Source organism: Moschus berezovskii, chromosome 6 (genome assembly GCF_049115385.1).
Source record: "Moschus berezovskii isolate FMDL1 chromosome 6, NW_MosBer_1.0, whole genome shotgun sequence".
Taxonomy (NCBI): Eukaryota; Metazoa; Chordata; class Mammalia; order Artiodactyla; family Moschidae; genus Moschus; species Moschus berezovskii.
In genome coordinates, this window is record NC_142465.1 from 120,338,972 (window position 1) to 120,365,446 (window position 26,475).

A 26,475-nucleotide genomic window follows, 5' to 3' on the forward strand; every position below is an offset into this window, starting at 1 on the left:
CTCTGCCTTCCAGGGGACTGCGGTCACCTCTCAGAGGGTTCCCTCATCCCACTCCCCCGCCCACGCCCGCCCTCCGCCCCTGCTGCCCCTGGCTCCTATCTGATCGGGTAGTCGGGGGCTCACACCGAAGCTGCCAGCCTGGCAGGGTAACCCTCCGCGCGGGGCGGGTGTGTGGAAAGCGAGCAGTGGGCGGGGACCTCCCCGTGCCGCCCCCAGCCCCGCCCCGGAGGCGCGACTCCCCGCCCCACGCGGAAGGTCGCGCAGCCCGTGCCATGGCCGCCGCCGTGCCGCTTCGCGACTGTCAGGTACCCGGAGGCCGCCCGCGGCCCCGCATCCCCGGGGTGGCCCCGCCACACGTGGGCTGGTAGGACTAGGGATTCCCGGGGTGCGGTGGTGGCAGGGCCTCCCCGACAGCCCCGCGGGCGTCCCGGGCGCACGGAAGGCACCGGAGCACACTCCGGTGCGCCCCACTGCCGAGAGATCTGGGGCAGGAGGCCCGGCCCCTCGGTGACCCCAGAGCCTCTTGAACAGCATAGCTCCGCAACCCTGTCGTCACACGGAGGGGAGGCCGGGCATTGGAGAGTGTCCTCCGGGGCCCGCTGGGGAGGGGAGCCGAGGAGGAGGAGCCACGGCACCTGCCCCCATTGTCACTTGGAGGGGCCCGCAGGCTGTGCTCTGGGAGTAAGGGGAGCGGCCTGTGCTCCCGGTAGGATCCCTGGGCGGCCACTACAGTGCAGAGTTCTGAGAACTGGAGGTCTTCCCTAATGTCTGAATCGTGGGACTGAAAAGTGGGATGAGAGGAATCGCTCTGGTGGTTGGCACCCTGCAGGCCAGGGAGAAGGACCTTCCCCTGGTTTTGGACTCGAGCTCTAGCCCCTACTTTGCCCTGGCATACCCCCTGCAGCCTGATGATTGCCTCCCCCTTGCTGAGCATGGGATCCCTGGGGGACATATCCCGGTCACCCAGGTATCCTCCAGAGCCCCATTTCACAGAGGGGCCAAAGGTCAGAGGGAGGGAGGTGCTTGCCTGAGGGCAGTTGGCTGCTTAGAAGTCCCTGGCAGTTACTTAGGGATGGCCCCACCCAGGATTCAGCTCTCTTTGAACTGCACCATCTATGAAATCTGGGAGTCCTCACCTGCCCCACAAGAATGGGGCTTCTCCAGGCCCATACCTGCAGGGTACAGGTATCAGCATCTTCGGGGTTTGGGGGTGGAGGCTTGTGTGTGCTCCTTGGGAAGGCTACAAGGAATAAGACCACTTCTTGGTGTGTGCAGGCGTGGAAGGATGCCCGACTGCCACTCTCAACCCCAAGCAACGAGGCCTGCAGACTATTTGATGCCACCCTGACCCAGGTACGCCTGCAGAGGGAAGTGGCAGTTCCGTCTGTAAAGATCCAAGAGGAGGTTTCTTAAATTGGTGAATGGTTTTTATGTTCATGAGATATATGTTTGGTGTGTCTTAGAGCTGCATTTATTTGCACCACAAGGACATGATGCTTCCACACAGGCACGGTGATCTCTAGCTTCCATCCGCATAGCTTGCTTAAGGTTACAGCCGAACTGCCGTTCATCCGATGTGCTCTCTGAGTAGAGCAGGTCAGTGGTGACCGCATACAGGCATGGCACTGGAAGCTTTCCCACTTTATCCTGATTTTGTAAACATTGCAGCCCGTTAACCTCACTCATACCCAGAGTTATTGTACCCTGGTAAACTCGAGTGTAGAAAGACTTCCTGGGGAACTTCATGATGCTTTGAAGCATTCTTGCACAGGACCAATGGCTCAGGCCGCTCCCAAGACCAAGTCAGTGGCTTAGAAAGCCATGGATGCTTTTTAAGCTGCATGCAGACGTGAGCAATCCAGTGCGATAGAATCCATGTCCTCTGCATCCTCAGGATGGGGGAACAGTTCCACCTGCCCCCCATAGCTGGGAGGTCCTCCAGGCAGCGGGCATTGGTCTGTGAGGATGCTGGGGTGTTGGTGTGGAGCTCCTCCGTTTAGGACATGAGCCCCTCCTCTCCTGTCCTGGGTCTAATCTGTGAATATCCTGTTCCACCTGTGGCTATTCTGAGACCTTCCACCATATCACCAATCATTTCTAACTGCAGTGAAGGAGCCTATAGTCTTAGAAGTAAGAACGTCTCAGAGATAAGGTCCAAATACTTTGGTTGACAGGTAGGGGAGCTGGGGCCTGGAGAGTGGGGCTGACTCCTGCAGTGAGTTAAGAGGGGCGGGAGGCACCGGGGTCTACCCACCTTGCTGGGAAACTAGGGCAGGGCTCTTCCAAAAGCAGCGAGGCCACTCCCTGCTGTTTCTATCCGTGCAGCGTAAGGACCGAGGAAGCTGCTAGAAACATAAGGGCCCTCCAAGAGACAGCCGGTGAGACGCTGTCAGCTTGCCCAGGGCCTCGCCGTGTGCGTCCGAGCTCTTTCCCTGTTTGTTCCCTTCTTCTTTTGGCTTTTGCAGAGCATGATTTGTTACAGGAAAGAGTCCCCAGCGCAGCCCCACGTTCCAACTCCTGCCAGTGTCTATGCTCTCCCGAGCATCCTATCTCTGCGCCCACTCCCCCGTGTCTTGCCAAAATACCACGTGCTAATTCGGTATAGATGGAGGTTGGATATCTGATAGAGCGCATTCTAAAACTCTAATGCATTATTATGGTTTTAGGATTTTTTTTTAAGATTTCTTTTTTGATGTGGATCATTTCTAAAGTCTTTATGGAATTTGTTACAGTATCGTTTCTGTTTTATGTTCTGGGCTTTGGGCCACCCGACATGTGGGATCCTAGCTCCCCCAGCAGGGATGGAACTGGAAATGCACCCCCTGCATTGGAAGTGCACAGAATCTCAACTCCTGAACCTCCAGGAGTGTCCCACAGGGTTTTAAAAACTCGGCATTAAGAGATTTTTCCTGGTGGTCTGGTGGCTACAGCTTCATACTCCCAGTGCTAGGCCGGGTTCCATCCCTGGTCAGGGATCCTGCCTGCTGCCACTGAGCTCCAGTGCTGCAACTAAAAGGTCCTGCTGCCGTAAGAAAGATGGGGGATCTCGAGTGCCCCGGCTAAGACCCAGTGCAGCCAAATCAGTAAGTAGGCATTGAAACAGAGAGACTAGAAACAAACTGTGAACAGCGATGATGAGATGAAATTAGGATGAAGGTGAAAGTCGCTTAGTCGTGGCCAACTCTCTCTGAGACCCCCATGGACTATATAGCCCATGGAATTCTCCAGGCCAGAATACTGAAGTGAGTAGCCTTTCCCTTCTCTAGGGGATCTTTCCAACCCAGGGATCAAACCCAGGTTTCCTAGATTGCAGGCAGATTCTCTACCAGCTGAGCCACACAAGGGACGCCCAAGAATACTGGAGTGGGTAGCCTATCCCTTCTCCAGTGGATCTTCCTGACCCAGGAATCTAACCGGGGTCTCCTGCATCGCAGGCGGACTCTACCAGCTGCGCCACCAGGGGAATTAGGATAAGTTTGATCTTTCAGCGTGTGCGCCTCTTCCTCTTTTAATATATTTTAAAATTTATTTTTGGCTGTGCTGGGTCTTCACTGCTGCTCAGACTTTTCTCTAGTTGCAGCTGGCGGGGGCTTCTCATCGCACTGGCTCCTTTTGTTACAGAGAGTGGCCTCTAGAGCATAGAACACAGGCTCAATGATCGTGGCACATGGGTTTAGTTGCTGCACAGTGTGTGGATTGTGGACCAGGGATCGAACCCGGGTTCCCTGCATCCGCAGGAGGATTCTTTGCCCCTGAACCACCCGGGAAGCCCTTCCTAACTTTCTATAATGAATGTTTACTATGGTTCTTTTTAAAAAAGAATAAATAGAAGTGCCCAAATGTCAAGTGCCCTCTTGAGGCTGACCAGGCTGACACTGTGGGCAGGTCACCTGTCGGGAAGGACTTTCCTTTAGGTGTGTCATTTGTGGACACAGAGGCCTCACTAGCCCTCAAAAGTGCGCTTTGAGTTACAGGTACTAAATCTCTTCACCTGAGATGCACCCACTTACATTTTCTTTGAGCTGAGCTCCAGAAAATACTCAGTGTTCTAGAAAGAAAGAAAAAAAAGGTTTAGATACACACCTTCATTTACATGAACGGAAAGCTCCCTTGGGACAGCTTTGTTTCACCTTTTAAATTTCAGTACGTAAAATGGACCAATGACCAGGGCCTTGGTGGCATTGAGGGCTGCCTGTCAAAGCTCAAAGCGGCAGATCCGACCTTTGGTGAGTGACGCTTCCGCTGGGTTGAGGGCCGTGTTTCATGAGTCCAGCCCCTTACTGGTTCTCTGAGTACAGACCTCAGCTGGGCTGCAGAGGGCAGGTCTGTGGTAGTGACCAGGTTGAGAGGAAGGGAAGATCACAGTCACCACTGTGCTTGGAATAACAGCTGCTCCCATAAAGATGCCAGTTTCTATAGAAGGTGTCTTTCAAATGTTTTCCTTAATTGTACATTAATTCTGCAAGGAAGACTGATCCCATTTCTCAGATGAGGAAACTGAGATTCAGACAGAGTAAGAAATACACCCAAAGCTACCCAACTGGTAGTTGGGGATCTGGCATCAGACACGGCTGTCTCAATCCAAAACCTGGAACCCCCTGAAACACAAGAAGTGGCCACTGCAGCCTCTCTGCACACTAGTGAGGCCTCCCGCTATGAGGCCCTCCCCAGAGAGGCCGGAGCAGGGGAGACCGACCTGGGGACAGGGGCTGCGGTCACAGGCAAGCCATGTGCGTGGCAGGCACGGGGGTCAGCCCAGTGCATTCCAGAACCCCAGCAGGGTAGCCCCAGCCTGGGTAAGGTTCTGGGCTGGGGGGAAGGGCTGAGGAGGGCAGGGCAGCTGGGACTCCCCCCACCCCGCCGCCCCCTGCCATGGCCAGGTCGCAATGATGGCAAGGGGCACAGAACAGGGGATGAAGGAAGCTGTCGGGGAGCTAGCCTCTGGGCGTGGGCTCAGGCTCTCTGAGCAGACCCTGGCCACAGGTCAGCCGTGGGGGCCACGTGTGGTCCCAGACCCAGGCCAGGGACTGGAGTTTGAGACACCAGTGCACACCCTTCCTCTGTCAGGGTGGGGACTGGCAATCCCAGTAGGATCCAGGGGCCTGCACACTGCCAGCAAGACTGCTGCAAGGGCTGCAAGGCACCCCCCCAAATCTTTCTCAGCTACCAAGTTCTCAGCGCAAGAAGGCAGCCAAGACAGGATCACGGCTTCTGTGCTCTGGGGGCCAGCCCCCCGACAGCGTCTACCAGGGGGCCCCTGGGAGGCCCTGTGCTGGTGGCAGTGATAGTAGCAGCTGATGGAGGAAGCAGAGGGGCTTCCAAAGTGCCCTGAAGCAGCCCCTAACCAGCTCACCTGCTGAGGGGGACACAGGTGACCCACACACTGGCGCTCCCTGGAGTGTCCTGGCTGGAAAAGTGTTCGGGGAGTATAGGATATGTTAGGATTGCTGCACCTCCATGCACACGGTGAGGATCCGAGCCCTGCACTATTGTGGGGACACAGCCTAAGGCCGCCTGACTCGCCCCTCCTGGGACGCGGGGTGTTTATTTCACCTGTGGGGCCTGCCTGGGCTGGGCAGGACCGTCTGAATCACCAGCTCTTTTCCCACTTTTCGCCAGCCATGGGCCACGCCATCGCTAATGGCCTTGTGCTGATTGGTACCGGAAGCTCTGTGAGGCTGGACAAAGAGCTGGATGTGGCCGTGAAGACGATGGTGGAGATTTCCAAATCCCAGCCCCTGACCCACCGGGAGCAGCTGCACGTGTCTGCAGTGGAGACCTTTGCCAAGGGGTGAGGGGCCTCCCTGGGCCAAGGGGCTGGCGCTCCAGGGCCACGCTCACTGGCCGATGCCACGGGCTGCCCCAGTGCTGGGCAGAAGGGGCTGGGGGGTGATGCCCACCCTGCTTCCCATGCCTGTCTGATTGAGAATTGCACCTTGTCTGCTGTGTTCTCAGATGACTCAGGACACGGTTGATTCAGATTCCTAGTCTGACATTCGAAGCAGCTTATTTGGTTTCATTGAATAAGTTGGTTATTACTTTCGTTACAAAAATAATTGGCATAGTCCATGGGGGTCACAGAGAGTCAGACACGACTTAGCGACTGGATGACAACATCAAAGATAATAGGATCACAGTAAAGAAATAGATAGAGGGAGGAAGACCCTTGCCCTTAGACTCGTGGTCCTAACACACCAGGTGAGCACCTGCCCATTGCCCTCTGCTGCCGGTGCCAGCCGGCAAAGAGAACAGGTCCGGACCGCAACGACGTAGAAGCCTGAGAAAAGAATTAAGGAGTAAAGAATGGGGTCGCGAGGACTGAATGCTCGTGAGGCAAACCAGCGACTTTACTGAAAAGGGCCAGGGTTTTTATACAAAGTGGGACAGGGAACAGGGTACATAAAAATACCAAGTCATTCACCAGGTTAGTTATTGCATCTATAGAAGATTACAAAGGCTTGTTTGCTTTCTAAGACAAGCTTGGCATTTAGACTAATGCTCACGAGATAAGAAAAACTAGTCCGCAGGCTATAAAGATTAGGGAGTACATTCTTAATCTATTTTAAGAGATAAGGAAAACATACCTACATAAATCTGGGGGAATAAACAAGAAACCTAGCAAAGGATTATTTGCTCTGTTTTTCTCAAGGAAGAACAAATAAGGCCTGGTAAACGTTTTATGACTCTCTTAAGGGGTGGCGGGACAGGGAACAGCACTTATAAGGCATTCCCAGGGCCAACATTTGGGGCCTTGTTCAGGCTGGCTCTCCGTACCCTGCCCCTGTGGTTCCCACTTGTCCCCCTGTGTGTCCTGTGCCCCCAGGACAGCCCGCGCGTCTGCTCTCGCAGGGGAGATGCCCGCAGACGTGGGTGACCGGAGCTGGCCGAATAGGAGTTCTGAAGCGGGGACAGAGCTCTGTCCCGGGCTTCCTGGCGGCGTTGCTGCTGTTCAGTCGCTAGGTCGTGTCTGGCTCTCCGCGACCCCACGGACTGCAGCACACCAGGCCTCCATGTCCTTCACTGTCTTCCTGGGGAATCAGTGTGAATGTCAGTGCAGGGCTGGAATTCCACCTCTCAGACTTCCCACAGCTGACACACAGTCTCAGGTGAATTGGCAACTTGTGAAACCAGTTTGTTTTTTTTTTTTTTGCTTGATTTAGAAAGGAAAACATCCCACTGGCTTTTGCATTTTCTGAGCCACAACCTGATGTAGAAACGTTTCTGTGTATTTTAACCAGCTCAGTGCAGGCCGTGACACCGGCAGGAAGTGATGCCCCTTCCACTCACCGTGTGTGAACTGGGTTCAGGGTTGCTGAGACACCTCTCTTGGCTTCCAGGAACTTCCCAAAAGCCTGTGAGCTGTGGGAGCAGATTCTCCAGGACCACCCAACAGACATGTTGGCCCTGAAGTTTTCCCATGATGCCTACTTTTACCTGGGCTACCAGGAGCAGATGCGAGATTCTGTGGCTCGAGTTTATCCCTTCTGGACGCCCGACATCCCCCTGAGCAGGTCAGTGCCCTCTGGGAGTCACATCATTCCTGTCTCAGCCTCTCTCCTCTGCCCTGAAAACGTGGCAGCTCTCCTGGCCCTGCCCTGAAACTCGTGAGACTGCTGTTGCTCTTTCCTGTTTCTCCAAAGTGAAAAGGTGGGAGCTCCCTGGTGGTCCAGGAGTCAGGTCTCTGTGCCTGGGTTCGACCCCTGGTCAGGGAACTAAGGTTTCGCCACAAGTCTCGGCCAGAAAAAAAAAAAAGGGAAAAGGCTTCACGTCTTCATTTGATCTTTATCCCATCCTGGGAATGAAGTAATACCATTATGCATCAGTCAGCACAAAGTAGTTTTTGCTGCAGTAACAAACATCCTCTAGATCTTTTACTCCGCTTCTTATTACAAGAAAGGCGAGCTTCTCCCTCACGATACATGTCCATCCCAGGCGGGCGGAGGCTCTGGGCTCATGCCATTGTCTCCCTCTGGGATCCCAGCTGGTGAAGCCACTACTCTCTGGACACACCAGCTGCTAAGAGGAGAGAGAGCTCTCCTGGGGGACTTGCAATGGCATTAGTGCTCAGAGTGAAGTGTCCTGAGTCCCTGGCCAGATCCAGTCACTCCCCGACTGGAGGCCAGGAAGCGCAGCCCTACCACAGGCTGGAAGGAGAGGGAGGCGTGGAATACCTGTGAACAGGCCTAGGGACCACCACACGGGATCACCTCCACTGCATCTTAATCATAGGATTCTTGTGAAGGGCAAGTGGATTAATAGATTGAAGAGCTGTGTTAGTCAGGGTTCTCCAGAAAACAGAACCAATAGGATGCGTATGTATTGTTATTTTGTCACTAAGTTTTATGTCCGACCCCATGGACTTAGCCCGCCAGGCTCCTCTGTCCATGGAATTCTCCAGGAAGGAATACTAGAGGGGGTGGCCATTTCCTCCTCCAGGAGATCTTCCCGACCCAGGGATCCAACCCGAGTCTCCTGCATTGGCAGGCAGGTTCTTTTCCACTGAGCCACGAGGGAACCCAGGACATGGTTATCTATATCGATGCTGTTCACACACAGAGGGAGAGGGGGCGGAGGACGGACGGAGGCGCATTCATTTCACGGAATGGGCTCCGGTGACTGTGGGGACTGGCAAGTCTGAAGTCACTCCGGCCTCTGCCTTCGTCTCCACGTGACTGCCTGTCCTCTGTGTGTGTCTCTGTGTGTGTTCTGCGTCCAAAACCTGCCTCCCTCTCCTTTCTCTTATAAGGACACCAGTCATTGGGTTTAGGGCCCATCCTCATCCAGGATGACCTCATCTTAACTTGATAACGAGCTGCAAAGATGCAAATTCCATGTAGGGCATATGTTCAGACATACCATCTTGGGGGACACAACCCCGCCCTGGTCATGTTGTGGGTAGAATAGTTCCCATCCATTTTTTAAAAATAATAATTTTCGTTTCTGTTTCCAGCTACGTGAAAGGCATCTATTCTTTCGGACTGATGGAAACCAACCTCTACGATAGGGCAGAAAAGCTCGCCAAAGAGGTAGGTGGGCCCTTCCCGAGGTGCGGGAGCCCTGGGAGAGCGGTGTTGGGTGCAGAGCAGGCCAGGCTCGGCCCCCTACTCTGCACCCCATTTCCTGCTGGGAGGGCTTGTGTTAACAGAGAGGGCAGCTCCCTCCGGTCACCTGTGCCCTCCGGGTCTGCATAGCCACCTTGTACAGGTGGGGAAGGCCCGTGTGGTTCTGTCCACCCCTCTCCCTCCGGGTCATGGCGTGGCGGCTCTATGCACCCCCAGCTCCGTGTCTCCAGGGCCCCCTGTGTGTGTTCTGGACCCGGACTGTGTAGGTGGGAAGCGGGTGTCAGCGTTGCTTCTCCCACCTGGAACCGCAGGTTTCTCAGCATCACTAATAGCACCACGCCTCCGGAAGGGGACCGTTAGGTGCTGAGTGAGGCTTGTTGCCAAAAATCCACTGAATTATCAAGTTAAGAAGGAAAGAGGGAATTTTACTTAAGCCAAACTCAGGATTGTAAACCGGGAAGCAGACAGTTCTGAGCACCGTTCCGCCTGTAAAAACTTGAAGGTACAGTCACCTACTTTTGTGAGACAAAGGACCGAACATCAAAATAACATCCTGATATTTTCCCTAAAGGTCACCAAGGACACACAGTCTGGATAAGCATGAACACAGTGAGCAGCGAGTCACCATGCCCCGCTGCAGAGCTGGGAAAGGGCAGTATTCTCTTAAGAACTCAGACTGCTAGTGTCAGAGGAGAGGGAAGACTCCATCTCCAGGGCCGAGCAGGCACTACCATCTTTGAGGAGCCCTGGTTAATGTGTGATGCAGGCGTGCGCTGCACATCAGGGGGCCAGGGAGGAGGCCCGAACGAGCACAGAGAGGGTCTTATGCTTAATTTTTCTTGTCCTGCCTTAAATATAAATTTTATCTCATCAGGCTGTTTCCGGTGGGCCCTGACCTGGCAGTGGGGCCTGCTGGCCAAGCCTTCTCTTGTGTACCGCCTCCACCAGAGGGAGCCGAAGCCAGGGGCACAGAGCTGGGTGGGATGCTAAGTGCTTCAGGCATACCTGGCCCGTCCCTCTGTGCTGGGGCACATTGGCTGGGTGCTACCCTGCACGCACCCTGGACACCCTGGCTTACAGGCCCCAGGGCCTCCGCTTCTCTGACTCAGAGACCCCTCCTCCAGCGCCTCCCCTCCCAGGAGTAGAGACTGAGGCCCAGGGTGGGACCACCATGTACCCAGGAGTGACAACCGCTCCTGGGCCTGGCTCAGGGCTGGCCCTCACTTAGATGTTCGCAGTCCATCTGCTGGATGCAATGCCACGAGGCACTGAGCCCTTCATCACTCAGAGGAGAGCAGCCGGGCTCTGGGAGGCCAAGGTCAAGGCCGCAGCCCACAGAAGGCAGCGCCAGGCTCCCCCAGGCTGCCTGAGCACCGTCCATGCTGCCTGGACAGACCTGCTCCCCAGCTCCCAGCAGGGCTCGTCCCCCAGGTGTTGCCCTGGAGGGCTCCCAGCACCCTCCCCCTCCCCAGGGGTCAGCGGTGCCCTCCTGGGGCCACAGGGCACATGGGTCTCTGCAGACCTCTAGGCTCACAGAAATAGAGGCGGGACTTGACAGGAGGTGACAGGGTCTGTGATGCAGTCCTGAGTCAGGGCTCTGAGTGGGGGACACAGGGGACTTCATGGTACTCTTTGGTCTGTGCTGGGGGACCAGGCGGCACCACCCAGGGGGTCAGCTGCAGGAAGGTCCCCTGGACACTCTGGCATTGGGCCCTCCTGCTGGGTGCCATCTGTGTGGGCTCCTGTGGGTGGCAGGATGGTTCAGGAAGTCAGAGGGTGACCAAAAGGTGAAGGGTCACAACCACGGGGCAGGAAGGGGTGACGTGGGGGAGCGCGTCCCTCTCTTCACGCTTGTTCTCCTGCAGGCGCCCGCGCTCTGCCCCCAGTGCCGGTCCAGCACTGCACACAGTTACTGGGCAAGGCCAGGCTTCTCGGAAACTGGGAGTAGGCTCCACAGGCTCCTCTGGGATCGGGAGAGGCTTCATGATGGTGACACCCGGGCCTATCTGCAGGCTGAACCCTCAGGGAAGAAAGAGCAAAGGGCAGCCGTGGGGAAGGGGAGCGGCAGGCCCGGGCTGGCTGACAGACTGAGCGCTGATAGACCGAGGCTTAGGGCAGAGGCGGGTGGGGCGGGTGCTGGGAGCAAAGTCTGGGGAGAGCAGGGCCAGGTCGCCCTGGCCAGGTGGACTCTGCCCCAGGGAACTGTGGAGGGAGCAGATCAGTGGGGAAGGCGGCCACGATCCCCGCAGGTAGTGAGAGCAGCCCCTGCCCTGAGCCCTGGCCCCGCGCTGCACCCTTCGTGGGCCTGCTTGCAGGGCCTGGAGCCCCGGCCTGCTCGGCTGCACCCCTGGGGTCTCCTGCAGGGTCCTGGTCCTGTGGGGCTCCGCCCCAGGCCCCTGGCATCCCTGCAGGCAGGCCCCTTCTCTATCCCCACGCAGACCGTTCGGGCCCATGCAGTGGGGCTGCACACTGCCCACTGCAGCGCAGACCACCTGGCAGGGGCCAGGCCAGGGGCAGAGGTGAAAGGCACGGGGGAACTGAGGTAGCAGGGCTGGGGGGGCCCGTGATTGGGTGTGGGGGGCCTGGGCTTGTGTGGGTGGTCCCCAGGGTCATGGTGAAGCTCGGCTACTGCCCCGTGCTGGGTTCAGTGGGCACTCAGTAACCTCACGCCCCTCTGCCGCCTTGTCATTGGCAAGTCCATCGGTCCTGTGAGTGGCTGTCGTTAGTACTAGTGGTATCAGAATGAGCCTGGAAAGCCACACGTGTGGTCCTTGTGTGTGTGTGTTCCTCGCATGTGTACTAGTCGGGAGGGGCAGCTGAGAGCCCCCGGAGTCCGTACACACTCAGTGTCCGCTGGCCTCCACGGCAGCCCCGAGAGGAAGGTGGGGACGCTGGGAGGCACGTTGCACATGACTCAGCTGTGGACCCGAGGCTCGGGGCGAAGGGGCTGGATAAGCCCCTGCCTTGGAAAGACCCCACTGCTGCCCCACCGTGCGGCTCTGGGCAAGTCACTCCGCCTCCCTGAGCCTTAGTCTCCTCATCCCTGAGGTGGACACTGACACCTCAGGCAGCATCCAGTGTTTGGTTCTCAGGCTGGTGTTCGGGGTCGTCACTTTGAGGCAGAGCCCAGGCCCCCGGCGCCCCTGCGCTTGGGACGCCTTGTCCCCGGGCGGACTGACTCTCACACCGTCTTGATTTATGCCCTCCCGCCCCCTCCTCACCCACGCAGGCTTTATCCGTTAACCCCACGGACGCGTGGTCGGTGCACACCGTTGCACATATTCACGAGATGAAAGCGGAGGTCCAGGAAGGACTGGAGTTCATGCAGCACTCAGAAGCCCACTGGAAGGTATGGTTCTCATCCATCCACCTGCCTGGAAAATTCTATCTGTCCTGCTAAGTTAAGCTGAGGATTAACAGATAGGGTTACCGGGTGCAGCTTAGTTCTGGGGAAACTTATGTTCCGCTTGGAAGCATTCCTGTCAAATCACCGGGTCCCCTGGGAGCCACATGGCTCCTCAACACCTGCCAGCATTTTGCAGGTAATTCTAGAATTGGTTGTGGCCTGAGGCACTTGGCTGTAGAAGGAATGGATGAGAAAAATGACTGGGTGAACAAGAACCCAGGCTTCCCAGGTGGCTGAGCAGTAAAGAATCCTTCTACAATGCAGGAGACTCAGGTTCGATCCCTGGGTCAGGAAGATCCCACTTGGAGAAGGAAATGAAAATCCACTCCTGTATCCTTGCCTGGAGAATCCCATGGACAGAGGAGCCTGGTGGGCTACAGTCCATGGGGTCACAAATTGTCAAACACGACTGAGCGACTCCATAACGGCAACGAAGAGCCTGGCACTGGTGAGAACCACAAAGGCTCTGAGCTGCCTCCTCTACCACTGGCTAGAGGGCCAGACATGGACCCAGAACCACAGTGTCCTCAGGGAGCAGCTGGTGCAGCCAGGGGCCGATGTGGATGAGGGCCCGGCGACCGTCTGCAGGTCTGGCATGCGGGGGTCAGGTCCCTGGTGGGGCAGCGGCACCCATGCCCTCCAGACCCCTCAAGCCCTGCCGGGCCCTTTCCTGGGGCCTCACTGTGCCCGCCTTCACCCAGCTGCAGTAGCCCTCCGTCCTCACGTGTGCCTACTCTCCTCAGGTTTGTCCTGGCACACACCCGGGCTGCCTGTCCAGGGCTGTGCTGGGAACCTGTACTGCCCTGCCCTTCCCTGGGAACCCAGCAGCAGGTGGTCAGCGACGGGGCAAACGGAGGAGAGACCAGGAACCGGGCAGGGAGGAGGGGCTGGCTTGGCCACCTCGGTGCCTCCCAGCGGCTCCCTGGCCCAGGAAGGCCAGTAAGAAGTCACTGATAAGAAGGCAGCGTCCCGGCCTCTCCGGGAGGGGTATTAGGTAGAGCAGGCGAGCAGATGCAAGGTAAACTTGGAGAACTGTGACAGCATTAGGTTCAGACTCACGTCTTTTTAAGGATCCTCAGACCCTGGGCCTGAGCTCGGCCCTGGGTTGGGAGTGAGGGGCGCAGAGTGGGTTGGGCCCTGGACCTCAGACCCCCCGGCAGGTACTGACCCTGCAGGGAGGGGGCGGCCGGGGAGGCCTGGCCATGGCCGGGTCATTCGTGTTCATTCCATTTACTTCTTGCCCCAGACTCTGGATTTCCTGGGCCTGGGTGCTTGAGGCCTGGCCTTGCACCCACGGCAAGAGCCCAATCCCTCTGAAAAATCTGCTGTTGGCGCTGCCGTGAGGCCCCTAGCCCCAAAGGAGTGCCCCTGGATGTTGGTCTGACTCTGTAACACAAGGCAGCCCGTGATGGCTGGGCTCATCTTGCAGGCGCTGGGACCCTACGACTGTGCACGGCTCCCCGCGGTGACTCCTGGTGGCCTCCAGCGGGGGCAGACAGCAGGCCCGCAGCTCCCCTTCCTATCCTCCAGCGCCTGCCCCCAGCCCTTGGCTGCCGGCACCGAGCTCAGTTCTTCAGGCTCCAGTCAATGTCCCAGGCTTTACCTCATCCCGGGGACCCCACTGAGGGTCCTGCCCAGGCTTCTCTGTCTTCAAAAGGCTCATCGAGTGGAGCCAGCAGCTCCCAGCATGACCACAGCACAACAGGGGCACTCTTGGGGGTATGGAAACCGGAGGAAGCATCCTACCCAATTGGGCTTGAGGGGGAAGCAATCAGAGAATGTTTCCTGGTGGAGGCAGCCTATGAGATGAATGTTGAAGGGTGAGTAGGAGTTTGTAGACAAAGGACAGGGAGTGGTAGGGTCACTGTAAATAGGAGCCCACAGTGGCCTGTGAGGGAGGGGAGCTGGGAGGGTTGAATCCTCAGACAAAGGTGTAGGCTTGGGCTATGGAGCAGGCGGCATCAGCTGCCTCCCAGGAGGCGGGAGGTGGTGTCCTAGCAGGGAAGGAAGCCCTGTGGGCTGGCGTTCGGGCAGGGCCCAAAGCAGAGCAGCGGCAGCCGTCCGGGTGTCACCGCTGCCCCCTTACCCTGTGGGCTGTGCCAGGACCTTCGGAGGCTCGGCCCTGGGTGCAGTGGTCCCCAGGGTTTTACTGGGACGCCCTGCACTGCTGGGCACGTCAGCCTCTGCAGCCGTTTGGATGGGTTCCTCATTTTCTCCGCGCCACACCTGAGGAAGGTGCGGCTTGGGATGCCAGTGGCCCCTCTGGGTGGCTCTGGTTCTCCCGCCTCCTCGTCCTGGGGCTAAGATGCCACAGTCTCAGTGCCCTCGGTAAATTCAGCACACTGCTTGCCGAGGCTCAGGGCCGAAGGAGTGGACAGGCGTGGACGTACCGGCCAGGGTAGCCAAGGCAGGGGCTGGCAAGTGTTTCTTGCACCCGAGCTGTGGGGCTCTGCGTTGACACAGAGGACAGCTGCTTATTCCCCCCCCTCCCCCAGCTGCCAGATTTTTCTCATTCTCTTGTTCTTTCCCCAGGACTCTGACATGCTTGCTTGTCATAATTATTGGCACTGGGCTTTATATCTGATTGAAAAGGTAAGATGACCGGACGTCTTATCTACAAAGATGTAGGGTCTTACGTCTTTGTAAGGTCTTACCCGCCCAAGGAAAGAAATGTTTCTCTACCTTGTGCTGTCCTTTGTATCCTGTGGAGCAGTGCTGTGTGTTTGTGCATTTCAGCGGTGTTCTGATGCAATAGGGCACTCGTGTTTTCAAACAGCTTTTCAGGTTTGAACTCCTCTAGGTATTTCCCGCTGTCCGGGACTCAGAAACCCTGTACACACGTGTGCCACCTGTGGAGACAAGGTAGCTCCAGTGCCTCTCTGCCCCTGGAGTGACCTGCCAGGCCCGCACCCCATGGCTGTACCTGAATGAGCCACAGGACCCTCACAGTGCTTCACCCCAGTGGGGGCGCAGGTGTGGGGTCATGCTTGACCCCAGTGATCCCGCCACTGGGTCCCATTTATAAGGGCTCTTCTTACCGTTTGTCATAGAGAAAATCTAGATGCTCCCTAAAGGTCCAAAGAGAAATGCTTGGAAGGTAAGGACCCTGTAAGATATGTAGAATGCAGTAACACAGCATCTTCAGGAAAGCAGTGAACCCAGCTGAATGGGCCATGAGGAAAAGACAGGAAGGAACAGTCCTGGAAGAAATAGATGAAGGGGCTCCCAGCCGCTGGACAAGCGCTTCATGCGAAAAACGATGCTTTTGTGGAAAGGGCTCCCCTAGCAGAGCTGGTGCCGTCTCCTACCTGGGGCAAGAAGGAATGGGGCAGGGTGGGTTCCTCTCCTCCCATCCCAAGACCCACCAAGCCGTGGACAGGCAGGCTAGGGCCTTTGTTGAGGCGTTTTTAGTTCATGTCTCAGAATCTCATTTCACCTCCTCCCCGTGTTGATCCCGGAACTTCATTTTTCCAGGGTGAATATGAGGCTGCGTTGACCATTTACGATGACCACGTAAGTCCACGCCTGCCCTCAATTCAGTTTATTGTGTCAATTTACCTTCAGTCTCGAACAGCTCCCTGAGCCGGTCCGTGCTGCCCCAGACAGACTCACAGCCGGAGCGAGAGCATAGCTCTTGTAGAAGACCTCAGGGCATTGATTCTCTCCAAGGGCAGTGTTGAAGCCCAGAACAGGGTTTGACTCTGCTCGCCCGTGGGTGTTGGGAGATTGCTCTTCCATGCGGCTTGGTGGTAAAGAGTCCACCTGCCAGCGCAGGAGATGAAAGGGATGTGGATTCGATCCCTGGGTCGGGAAGACCCCCTGAAGCAGGAAATGGCGACCCGCTCCAGTGTCTTGCCAGGAGAACCCCATGGACAGAGGAGTCGGGGGGCTGCAGTCTATGGGGTCGCAGAGTCGGACACAGCTGAGCACTAGATAAAGCATACATACTGTGTTTTCCCACGGTAACCAGTGTAAGTGTACGGTCACCATGGCAGCCAGTTGGTGTGTGCAGGTACCGTGGTGACCAGTTTTAGCGTGCGGCTGCCATGGTGAGCGGTTTATATGTCCAGCCCTGTGGCGTTCAATACATTCACATTGCAGTGCAGCCTTGGCCACCATCCATTCCTGCAACGTTTTTATCTTTCCAGACTCAAAACCCCCACCTGCTCAACCCTAACTACTCCCCCTCTCTCCAGGTGCTAAGTATATGTTTGAAAGTGAAAGTGTCAGCCCCTCAGTCGTGTCTGAGTCTTTGCGGACCCCGTGGACTGTAGCCCGCCAGGCTCCTCTGTCCATGGAATTCTCCAGGCAAGAACACTGGAGTGGGTTGCCATTCTCTTCTCCAGGGGATCTTCCCAACCCAGGGACTGAACCCAAGTCTCCTGCATTGCAGGCAAACTCTTAACTTTGGAGCCAAGATGTGTGTTTAAAAGAAAAAAAAAGCCTAACACAACTTCTGGGCACCCCACTGTGGGCTTAAGAACAGAGCCTGGTGCACAAACATGCTTGCGATTTGAGGATCTGAACCCTGGAGAAAAATGCTCAGTAGCGTTTCCTTTGAGAGGAAACCCTATATAAGTCATTGTGTATGAGGCGCTGCTCATGGTAGGGAGTGAGGGTGACGAGAGCTTGTGGGTGGGGTGCAGGCCCACTGAAGGTGGAGTCATCCTCGAGCCAGGCGGGGACACCTGACAGGTGGGCCAGGGCCCGACGCCAGTCCCCCAGGTGCCGTGCGCTGGGCTGTTTCCCACGCCTGTTCAGTGTCCCTCAGGCACCCAGAGCGGCCCAGGCCCTGAGAGCCGAACGGCCCTGAGGGGTGGGGTGGAGGGGACGCTGGCAATGGCTTCCGTGGGCTGAGGGCCTGGCCCCGATGGGTGGACTCGGGCAGTCCCTGCAGCCCCTCACCCCCCACCCGCCCTTGTCTTCCAGATCCTCCCCAGCCTGCAGGCCAGCGGGGCGATGCTGGACGTGGTGGACAGCTGCTCCATGCTGTACCGGCTGCAGATGGAAGGTAGCCCTGTCTGCTTCCCCTTCCGTGAGACTAGCGGAGTGTGCCACGACCGGGACCCAGGCCGGCGAGAGCGCCTGAGCAAGTTTCTCCAGGGCCTGCTCTCAGCCCCGGGACAGCGCGGCCCCGGTACCGGCTCTGCAGCTGCCTTCCAGCCGGCCCCAGGCCAGGGGCCAGGCCCCCGCTGCCCTTTCTCCTGGTTCCCACCTCCCCTTGGAGCGCTGGCCTCCAGCTCCAAACCTGGCGGGCCGCTGCCATTCCCACAGCCAACCTGCCTGGCCTGCAGGGCACAGGCGGCACCTGGCCACCCATCTCTGGGTGCCACCTCAGTTTCTCAATGCCCAGGGATTTCAGAGAGAAGAGTTTCTCAACAGTGTCACCCGATGCTTGGACGTGGCCTGGATGGGGTTGGTCGTACGTCTGGGGGCCACGGAGGGCTTCCGGCTGACCGCTGTGCTTACCGGATGGCTCTCCCTTCCCTCCCAGGTTCAGCAGAGCCAAACCCCTGCCCATTCTAGGGCCCGGGTCAGTGGGACAGAGTGGGGATGAGGCTGTTTCTAGAGGGTTCTGGGAAGGCTTCCTAGAGGAGGTGAGATGGAAGCCACAAAAGGGAGCGTAGGGTTTTGCCGAGGGGCGACGGGAAACGACATCATAGCTGGGAGCAGCCTATCCAGCGCCCCAAGGACGGCAGCTGGTGGCCTGTTCCAGGGATGAGCGAGCGGCATGGTCCACGTGCTCAGATGGAGCGGAGGAGGCTGAGGGGCAAGGATGGAGGGTGATGAATGCAGCTTTTATCTGCATCTTGGAGGGCCTATGGGGCCAGGCTGAACCGGTTCTGTCAAGCAAGAGGGCTGAGCCAGGGTAGGCCAGGCTGGAGGCCGGGGCATCCTTGAGGAGCCCTCACTGCTGTCCAGGTGACTGGGCTGGGACACCAGAACCAGTGTCTCTGGGGGCCTGTGTCTCTGTTCAGCCAAAACCCTCCAGAACTGGGAGGGGAGGAGAGGGCAGGGGAAGCTGAGTCCTGTTGACCCCGAGACCCTGTGGACCCTTTGTCTCTGGAGGCCCAGCCCGGGCCTGAAGCCTGGGCCCCCGAATGCCTGTGAGGAGGGGCTCAGAAGGGACGGGCTCTGGCCTGGAGGCTGGGAGGCCCCATTGGGGTGCCGTGGGGCTGGGGAAGGGAGAGCAAGGCCACTCGCTTCCTAACCACAGAGTGGAGCCTCCAGGCTGCTTCCAGTTGATGGGTGGAGATACGGAGGTCCAGGGCAACCACGGGGTCGCAGGAGGAGCGTGAGGAGCAGGAGGGAGAATCGGGAAACTTGCAGGATCCACGAGGGACAGGAGGGGAGGTGGTGTGAGAGAGCAGAGCAGAAGGAACAGTCTCGAGCTGGAAATCCAGACCCGAAGGAGTGCTCAGTCAGTCGTGCCTGACTCTTTGCAGCCCCGTGGACTGCAGCCCTCCAGGCTCCTCTGTCCATGGGATTCTCCAGGCAAGAACACTGGAGTGGGGTGCCATGCCCTCCTCCAGGGGATCTTCCTAACCCAGGGATCAAATCCAGGTCTCCCGCGTTGCGAGCAGATTCTTTACCATCTGAGACACCAGAGAAGCCCCAAAAGGAAGACCTAAAGGATGCTCTTTATGAATTCCACAGGTTCTGACTGGCACCCTGCCCTGTGTCAGGGGCCTTCCCAGTGAGAACCACGCTAGGAAGTTTTACAGTGATTTTGCTCGGTCTCTCAGTTATGTTTGACTCTTTGTGACCCCATGGACTGTAACCCACCAGGCTCCTCTGTCCATGGGATTCTCCAGGCAAGAAGACTGGAGTGGGTTGCCATTTCTTTCTCCCTTACAGTGGTTTGGGGTTTGTCAAAGGGGCCAGAGACTTCATTGAACACCCTTCCATAGCTTTTATTATTTTAATTTGCTTTCTACCTTATCTATCTGCTGCTGTTATGATTAAACAAAGTTAATGTAAGCCAGGCCCAAAGGCCTAAGCCTGAGGCTAGATGCCACCTGCCAGCTTTGCGGAGCCTCCTCACCTGGAACCACCTGTGGGTGCCAGAGGCTTGTGCACACAGCGCTCACACCGGTCCCGCGGGTGTCCCCCCGTGTCCCTAGGGGTCTCCGTGGGCGAGCGGTGGCAGGACGTCCTGTCTGTGACCCAGAAGCACAGCCGAGACCACATCCTGCTCTTCAACGATGCGCACTTCCTGATGGCATCCCTGGGCGCAGGGGACACCCAGACCACGCAGGAGCTTCTGACCACCCTGCGGGACGCCAGCGAGTACGTGGAGGGCCAGGGCAGGGCAGCACGGGCAGACCGCCTCTGCCTGCGGGGAGGCTGGGGGTGGAGGCCCGGGTGAGCACAGCCACGTGGATGCCGTGGAGGGCCCCTCCCAGGGCTGCCCCTTAGAAGTGCATCCTCCGAAGGCGTGTGCCCCAGGTGTTCAGGCTCCCCCAGATGTGCGTCCCCGCGGGGCATGCCCTTCGAGGGTACAGTTGCTTCCCCCCGGGACATAGAGCAGTCTCTGTCCCCTAGGCCTCAAGGTCAAGGTCAGTGTCATGCCCAGGGGAGGAGGGGAGGACCTGGAGCCAGAGGGCCTTCCCCTTACAGGGTCTCAGCTCTGCTCTCAGCATGTTTCCTCGGCTGGTGGGACAGGCTGGTAGGAGAATGGGGGCAGTGACGTGGTGACATCCTTCGCACCATTCCTGGTGCCACGGGAGTTGGTCCCAATCACAGCAGGGGCTAGAGAGTCCAGGGAGGCACAGTACAGGCCACCAAGGATGTGGCCAGCCCTGTCTCCCGACTGGAGGGCTACAGCTGGGGGACCAGGAGCCCTGGTGGTTTGTCCCGGCTGTCCAGGGGCTGGTGACACCCACGGCCACTTGCCCTGCCCCTCCTCCTGGGGCTTTGGCCATAGCTTCAGGCCCCCAGCCCTCATGACCCAGATCGGCCACCTCCTGAGGGCCCTGGGAAGACGAGGCCTGCCCCAGCTGTTCATTCAGTCCAGGGGCGGCACCAGCTCCAGTACCAGCCTTGACTTGCTTTCCCTGCAAGGTCGGCTGTGCTACTCCCATTTTACAGATGGGCAAACTGAGGCCAGGAGTCAGGGCACTGGCCCGAGGCCACAGCACCGTTGAACTGAGTTGAGAGCCCTGTTCTCTCCTGTCCCTGGTGGCCTGTCCTTCCGTCAGCCCACCTGATCAAAGCCCCTACTGCGTGGGGCACAGAGTCAGGGGCACTGGGCTGAGGAGGAGGCCACCCTCTTAGGGACCTGAGTTGGGTGGGAGACCAATGCGCCATCACGGGGGCAGCACAGGGCTGAGGGCACACTCTTGGGTCGACAGGTCCCCGGGAGAGAACTGCCAGCATCTCCTGGCCCGCGATGTGGGACTGCCCCTGTGCCAGGCCCTGGTGGAGGCCCAGGACGGGAGCCCAGACCGCGTGTTGGAGCTGCTCCTGCCCATCCGCTACCGGCTGGTCCAGATCGGAGGCAGCAATGCCCAGGTGAGCCCCAGCCTCGCGCGTGTCATGAAAAGGCCCTGGGGCCAGGAGCCCCCTCAGCCCGCAGTCCCCGGGTGCTCGCGGGGTGGGAAGGTCCTTGTGGTTCACACCCCCGAGCTTGTCCCTGAGGACTGGCCGGTCTGCAGTGGGGATGGGGGTCACCACCCCTCGTCCTGCGTCATGGGTTCTCATGTACCCAGTGGATCTTTCAGAGAGACGTCTTCAACCAGTTACTGATTCACGCGGCCTTGAACTGCTCGTCCAGCGTCCACAAGCACGTGGCCCGGTGAGTTCCTCATTCCGGTCCAGAGCCCAGCCTCTCACTCGGGGGTTCCCCCACTCCAGACTTCCAGGGGCCCAGAGGCTCCCACCTGCCTTGGCCCAGGGTAGTGCCTGTCTTTAAGCCTGTGGAGACATAAAGCCCCAAGGGTGCCTGGTTCTTCCCTCTGAGCATCTTCAACTCGACCAAAGGGGCCAAGGGCCCTGCCCTCAGTGCCCTCCCCCCGTCCCCCCAGTGCGCTCCTTGTCTTGGCCATGCTGGGCTCCTTACTCCTGCAGGCCCCTGGGCCTTCACATGTGCCGCCCCCTGCCTGGGACGTCCTTCCTTCTCCTGCATCCACTGATGCCCACTGAGCCTTCAGGCCTCGGCCTCATATTGTCCTGCCAAACTGTGCCAGGTGCCAGGTGCCAGGGGGAGAGGTGGGCGGGTAGGCCCCAGCCAAGGCTATGAGGAGCTTCCCTCTCCTGCAGGGAGTAAGTGATTCATCTCACAAATGTGTGTGAAAACACTGTGGGTGTGGGCACGCTGCCCGGGACACCGTGATGGAGGTGCTGAGTGGACGGGGCGGGGAGGGTCAGGGCAGGAGGGTGCCCGTGGAGGTGACATTCAGGGAGACTGCTGAGACCAAGCGGGTTTAACCAGCTTAGAGGTGATCTGCTCAGGAGGAGGGGTGCAGCTGGAGGGTTGGGGGTGTTGGGGTGGGGGCACCCCAGGAAGGAAGATCTGGGAAGCCAGCCACTGCCGCAGGCTCCGTGCTCCCACCCCTGGCTCCTCTCAGCCCCACCGGTCCCGGTGCCCTGGGGGTGAGATGAGACCCCCTCCACGCCCGTCTCCTGGCCAGCTGGAACGCTAAGAGGAAAGGGGAGCCGGGGTGCCGGGTGGGCGGAAGGGGTGTCCTGAGGCCCCGTGAAGCTGCTGCTGCAAGTCCAGACTGCACAGGCGGGCCCTTGCTGGACTCTGGAGGTTAGAGGTCCAGTGGAAGGGGCCAGAGTCCATACAGCCCATGGCAGGCAAAGCCCAGATTTTCCGGTGGCGGTTCCAAACCGAGCAGCTCAGGTGTTGGCGGCGCTGATGAAACAGGCATGGGTGGTGTGTCCCACGAGTGAGGACAGACACACAGGAAGTGGCTACACCCCGTAGCACCCTGGACACACGGCCCTCTCTGTCAGCCCCCAACGGCCACATGCAAAGCCACACACATTCTCTAGTGCTGGAGCTGCTTGGGGAGCTCCAGGCCTAGTGGCAGCTGGGCAGGGAGGGTGGGGCCCTGTGGACAGAGAGGCGGGTGAGGCCTCGAGCAGGGGAGCCGGGGTCAGCTGGGGGACACGATGCGGTCCACGCTGGGGGTGCTGGGGAGCCCGCTGCCGGCAGGGTGCCCTCCTGGCATCCTCACGCTGCTCAGCCCCCCTCCCCTCCAAAGCAGAAAGCCTTGGCCCTCTGCCGTGGTGTCCCCACCCCCAGTGCCAGGCCCGGCCCCTTAACCCCGCCCTCAGTGCAAAGGATCTCTATGACCAGTTGTTTGGGGGGTCTTTGTCTTAAATTATCCTCCCTTGTTGAAAGCTGGAATTCTCCCCTCACCATCCCTTTGGCCGCTTGATTCCCCAGAACATTCTCAGGCATGTTGTTCAGTCGCTCAGTCGTGTCCGACTCTTTGCGACCCCATGGACGGCAGCACGCCAGGCTTCCTTGTCCATCACCCACACCCGGAGTTGCTCAAACTCATGTCCATCGAGTCGGTGATGCCATCCAGCCCTCTCATCCTCTGTCGTCCCTTTCTCCTCCCGCCCTCAGTCTTTCCCAGCATCAGGGTCTTTTCCAGCATTCACAGGCATGGCCCTCCCCCTGTCTCCAGTCACGCCTCACCCTCTGGTCCAGGCACTCCTTATGGTGAGGGGACAGGCCCCCAGTCCTGGGACAGGTGAGGCCACAGGGGTGTGCCCACCCGGAAACGCTCTGCCCTTGGGCATCACCGGGACACTGCCAGTGTGCTCTCCAGTCACCAACGGCCTGGGCCAGCATGAAGATGCAGGGCGGGAGCCCAGGCTTTCTCAGCCTCACAGCGCTGCCTACCTGCTGTCCGCTTCCCACCCCTGCCAAGGCCCCGTCTCCTGCCTCTGGGCCTTGGTCCCACCTGTCCCCTGGGCCGTGATGCCAGCCCCTCCCTCCACCACTGTGTGAGGGGGGCGTCTTGCTTTCTGCCAGGTCAGCCCCAGCCCGTGCTGCTCGTGTCCTGCCTTGGGGTGGAAAGCCATCCATCCCCCAGCTTCTAGAAGGTTCCAGCACCGACCCTGTCTCTGTTTCCCCAGGAGCCTTCTGATGGAGCGAGATGCCTTAAAGCCCAACTCCCCCCTGACTGCCAGGCTCATCCGCAAGGCGGCCGCCGTCCACCTCCTGCAGTGAGCTGGCCTGGCTGCCCACCCTGCGGGGCCTCCGCGGCCCTCAGACCAGCTGCTGCATTGGCTTTTCAGGGTTACAAGTGGCTGGGGCCAGTAGGCCGGGCCTGTAAAGCAGAAGGTCCTGTAACCAGCAGCGTTACAGGAAGAGGGGCAGAAATCAATTTTCAGCGTGGTTCCAAATCTTCTTCTAATCCTCGCCCAGGGCCACAGTGCGGTTTCAAGCAGGGCCAAGGTGGGGGCTGCTGTTTCTCTTGCCTCGAAAACTGTTTTCCCAGGGGACCCTGCCTTACACCTCCCAGTTCAAGGGTTGGAAAGCAGGGTGGCGTGATGGTGGGCTCAGCTCCGGAAGGGGAGTCCCCCATCCACCCCTAGGGGCACCCCTCTCCCCACTCTAGGCCGCCCCTGGGATAAACGCCATCATTCTGCCTTCCTCTCCATATTCTGGAAACGTTCTGTTGTCCCACCTTTTGGGTGAGGGTACCCATGGTGGGGAGTGACTTGTCCAGGTTCCCAACTAGTGGGGGCCCTGTGCCTCCTGGGAGAGAGTGGCCCCCACCTCAGTGTTTGGGCCCTTGGCCCTTCTGCTGTGTCTGCGGAGATGTCTGCAAGTTTCCCTTGGGGCTTTAGTGGCACTGATTTGGGTTGATTTTCTCTTAATTCTAAATTGCACATTGTCAACCATGATTCTTAAAAATTTTTTACTTCACATGGGAGTATAGTTGACTTATAATGTGTTAGTTTCAGCATAGTGATTCAGTTATATACACACATGTCTGTTCTTCTTCAAATTCTTTTCCCGCTTAGGTTGTTATGGACTATGGAGTGGAGCCCCCTGTGCTCTGCAGTAGGCCCTCGTTGATTACTTTTGTCAACCATGATTTTAATCACATGTATCCACACTCGTTGATCAGCTGTGCTTTCTGAGGTGTGAGGATTGAGCGTGGAGGCAGAAACCAAAGCCTTGTGATGTGGCTTTAACAAGACCTGAGCCAGTTTTAAAATTCCTGCCTCTGTCTCCCTCCCCGCGGGGAACCCGGCCCTGACATCCAACTCGGTGGTGCTGTCAGAAGCAGTCTCAGCCCACTGGTGTTTCTCAGGCTCCTTCAGTGCAAACTGAAATTAGGGTAGGGACTCACGGGGCAGGGAGGGGGCAGGTCTTCCGGGAGGCAGCAGACACCTCTAAATCGACTAGACTCATTTCCTGGGATTAAAATAAATTAGTTAATTGGTTCCTTTGCTTGACTGTTACTGGGTGGGAGCCTCTGAGCCCCCTCTGTGTGCCAGGCCTGGGCTGAATCCTGGGGAGACAGGCTTCTCCTTGAACGTGGGGATGGACCTGGGCAGTGAGTCAAGAGTAGAGCCATTACAACAGGATTCCAAGGGAGGCGCTGTCTGTCCCCAGGAACTAGGGACACATCCTAAGGGGAGCCTGCCCTTCCATTCTGAGTTGTCCCTTCCTGCCAGTTCCCCTGCTCGCATGCCGTATGCCCTCCCTTCTCCTGGTTCCAAGCAAGACACAGCCTGGCCCAGTGGAGCAGGAAAACCCTGGCCTCCTCCTCCAGGAAGGCCTCCAGCCTCCCACTGCAGGCCAGGGCCCCACAGTCCTTGCTATTGCACCTTTCTCCCCAGCTGTGCCCTGCCCAGGTCAGGGACAACATCTGTGCCCCGGCATCACCTAAAACGGAACCTGCCCTGACTACCTGTCAGTGAACCCGTGGCTGGTGAATGAGCCCTCGAATGAGTGCATTACAAAATGAAGCAGAATCTTACTGGGGACAGGAAGAAAAGAATTGACAGTGGATAGGCCATTGATCAGAGAAGGCGATGGCACCCCACTCCAGTACTCTTGCCTGGAAAATCCCACAGACTGAGGAGCCTGGTAGGCTGCAGTCCATGAGGTCGCAAAGAGTCGGACACGGCTGAGCGACTTCACTTTCACACATTGGAGAAGGAAATGGCAACCCACTCCAGTGTTCTTCCCTGGAGAATCCCAGGGACGGGGGAGCCTGGTGGGTTGCACAGAGTCGGACATGACTGAAGTGACTCAGCAGCAGCAGCAGCAGGCCATTGATGGAAGGAGGGGCCCAAGAGGAGAGATGGATGAAGGCAGAATTCAGTTAGCGGCAATGAGTTATTAACAGTTGGTGTGTTCAGTGACCGAGTCTCTCGTGCTGACATGATATGGTGGAGGGACATTGGGAGAGGGAGTTTGGGGACCCTGGTCCCCAGCAGACACCCCCAGGGCTGTGTGAATCTGACACACAGTGGGTCCTTGAGTCTAGGACCCACTGGGCTCTTGCCACAGTGGTCGTGTGGTCATGAATCAGGCAAACCCAGGCCTTGGGACCGTGGACTGAGCACACAACACTAAGCTGGCCACTGTCTTCAGGAGGCCCTGGCAGGGCAGAGGGAAGCCTGGGGCCCCTGGGCGGGTGGGGTCAACAAAGGCTCCTGTCGGAAGCTGAGCAAGACCCAGAGAGGCCGCTGGGGGGCCGTTCGACCTAGTGCCCTCCTTCAAGTCCCTCTCCATCCACGCCTGCAGCCAGGGCCGCTCCTGGACTTCCCAGTTCCAGCCAATAAATTCTTTTTCTGAAGCCAACTTGAGGCTGGTCTTCTGTTACTTGCAGCCTCGAGGCTCGTGACCAGTATCTGCAGCTGGGATTTGCCTTGGGTCTGTCTGGCCCCATCTCTCTTCTCCAGTTAAGTAGGATCCTGAACAGATTATGGAACTCAGAAGGGAGCGGTGGGCAGAAGCTCAGGGAGGGTTGAGGGGGTGGGTACCCAGCACATCAGAAGTGAAGGGAACCGCAAAGAGCGAGG

At 58.2% G+C, this 26,475-nt stretch overlaps 1 protein-coding gene across 4 annotated transcripts; it reads left to right on the forward strand.

Moving 5' to 3' along the window:
* Positions 1–231: 231 nt before the first annotated feature.
* On the forward strand, positions 232–24,886 carry TTC38 (tetratricopeptide repeat domain 38). 4 transcript variants are annotated; one of them, XM_055395410.2, is made up of 14 exons: positions 232–305; positions 1,276–1,353; positions 4,145–4,226; positions 5,620–5,791; positions 7,338–7,511; positions 8,951–9,026; positions 12,292–12,411; positions 15,001–15,060; positions 15,943–15,981; positions 17,398–17,479; positions 19,593–19,758; positions 20,823–20,982; positions 21,192–21,265; positions 23,566–24,886. In XM_055395410.2, exons 1-14 carry the CDS (start codon positions 273–275, stop codon positions 23,657–23,659), a joined length of 1,410 nt encoding a protein of 469 aa, XP_055251385.2. In that variant the 5' UTR covers positions 232–272; the 3' UTR covers positions 23,660–24,886. The 4 variants fall into 4 exon arrangements, with proteins under 4 accessions (XP_055251385.2, XP_055251387.2, XP_055251386.2 ...); XM_055395409.2 differs by lacking the exon at positions 232–305 and adding an exon at positions 956–1,185; XM_055395412.2 differs by lacking the exon at positions 4,145–4,226 and having other exon boundaries at positions 246–305.
* Positions 24,887–26,475: the final 1,589 nt, after the last annotated feature.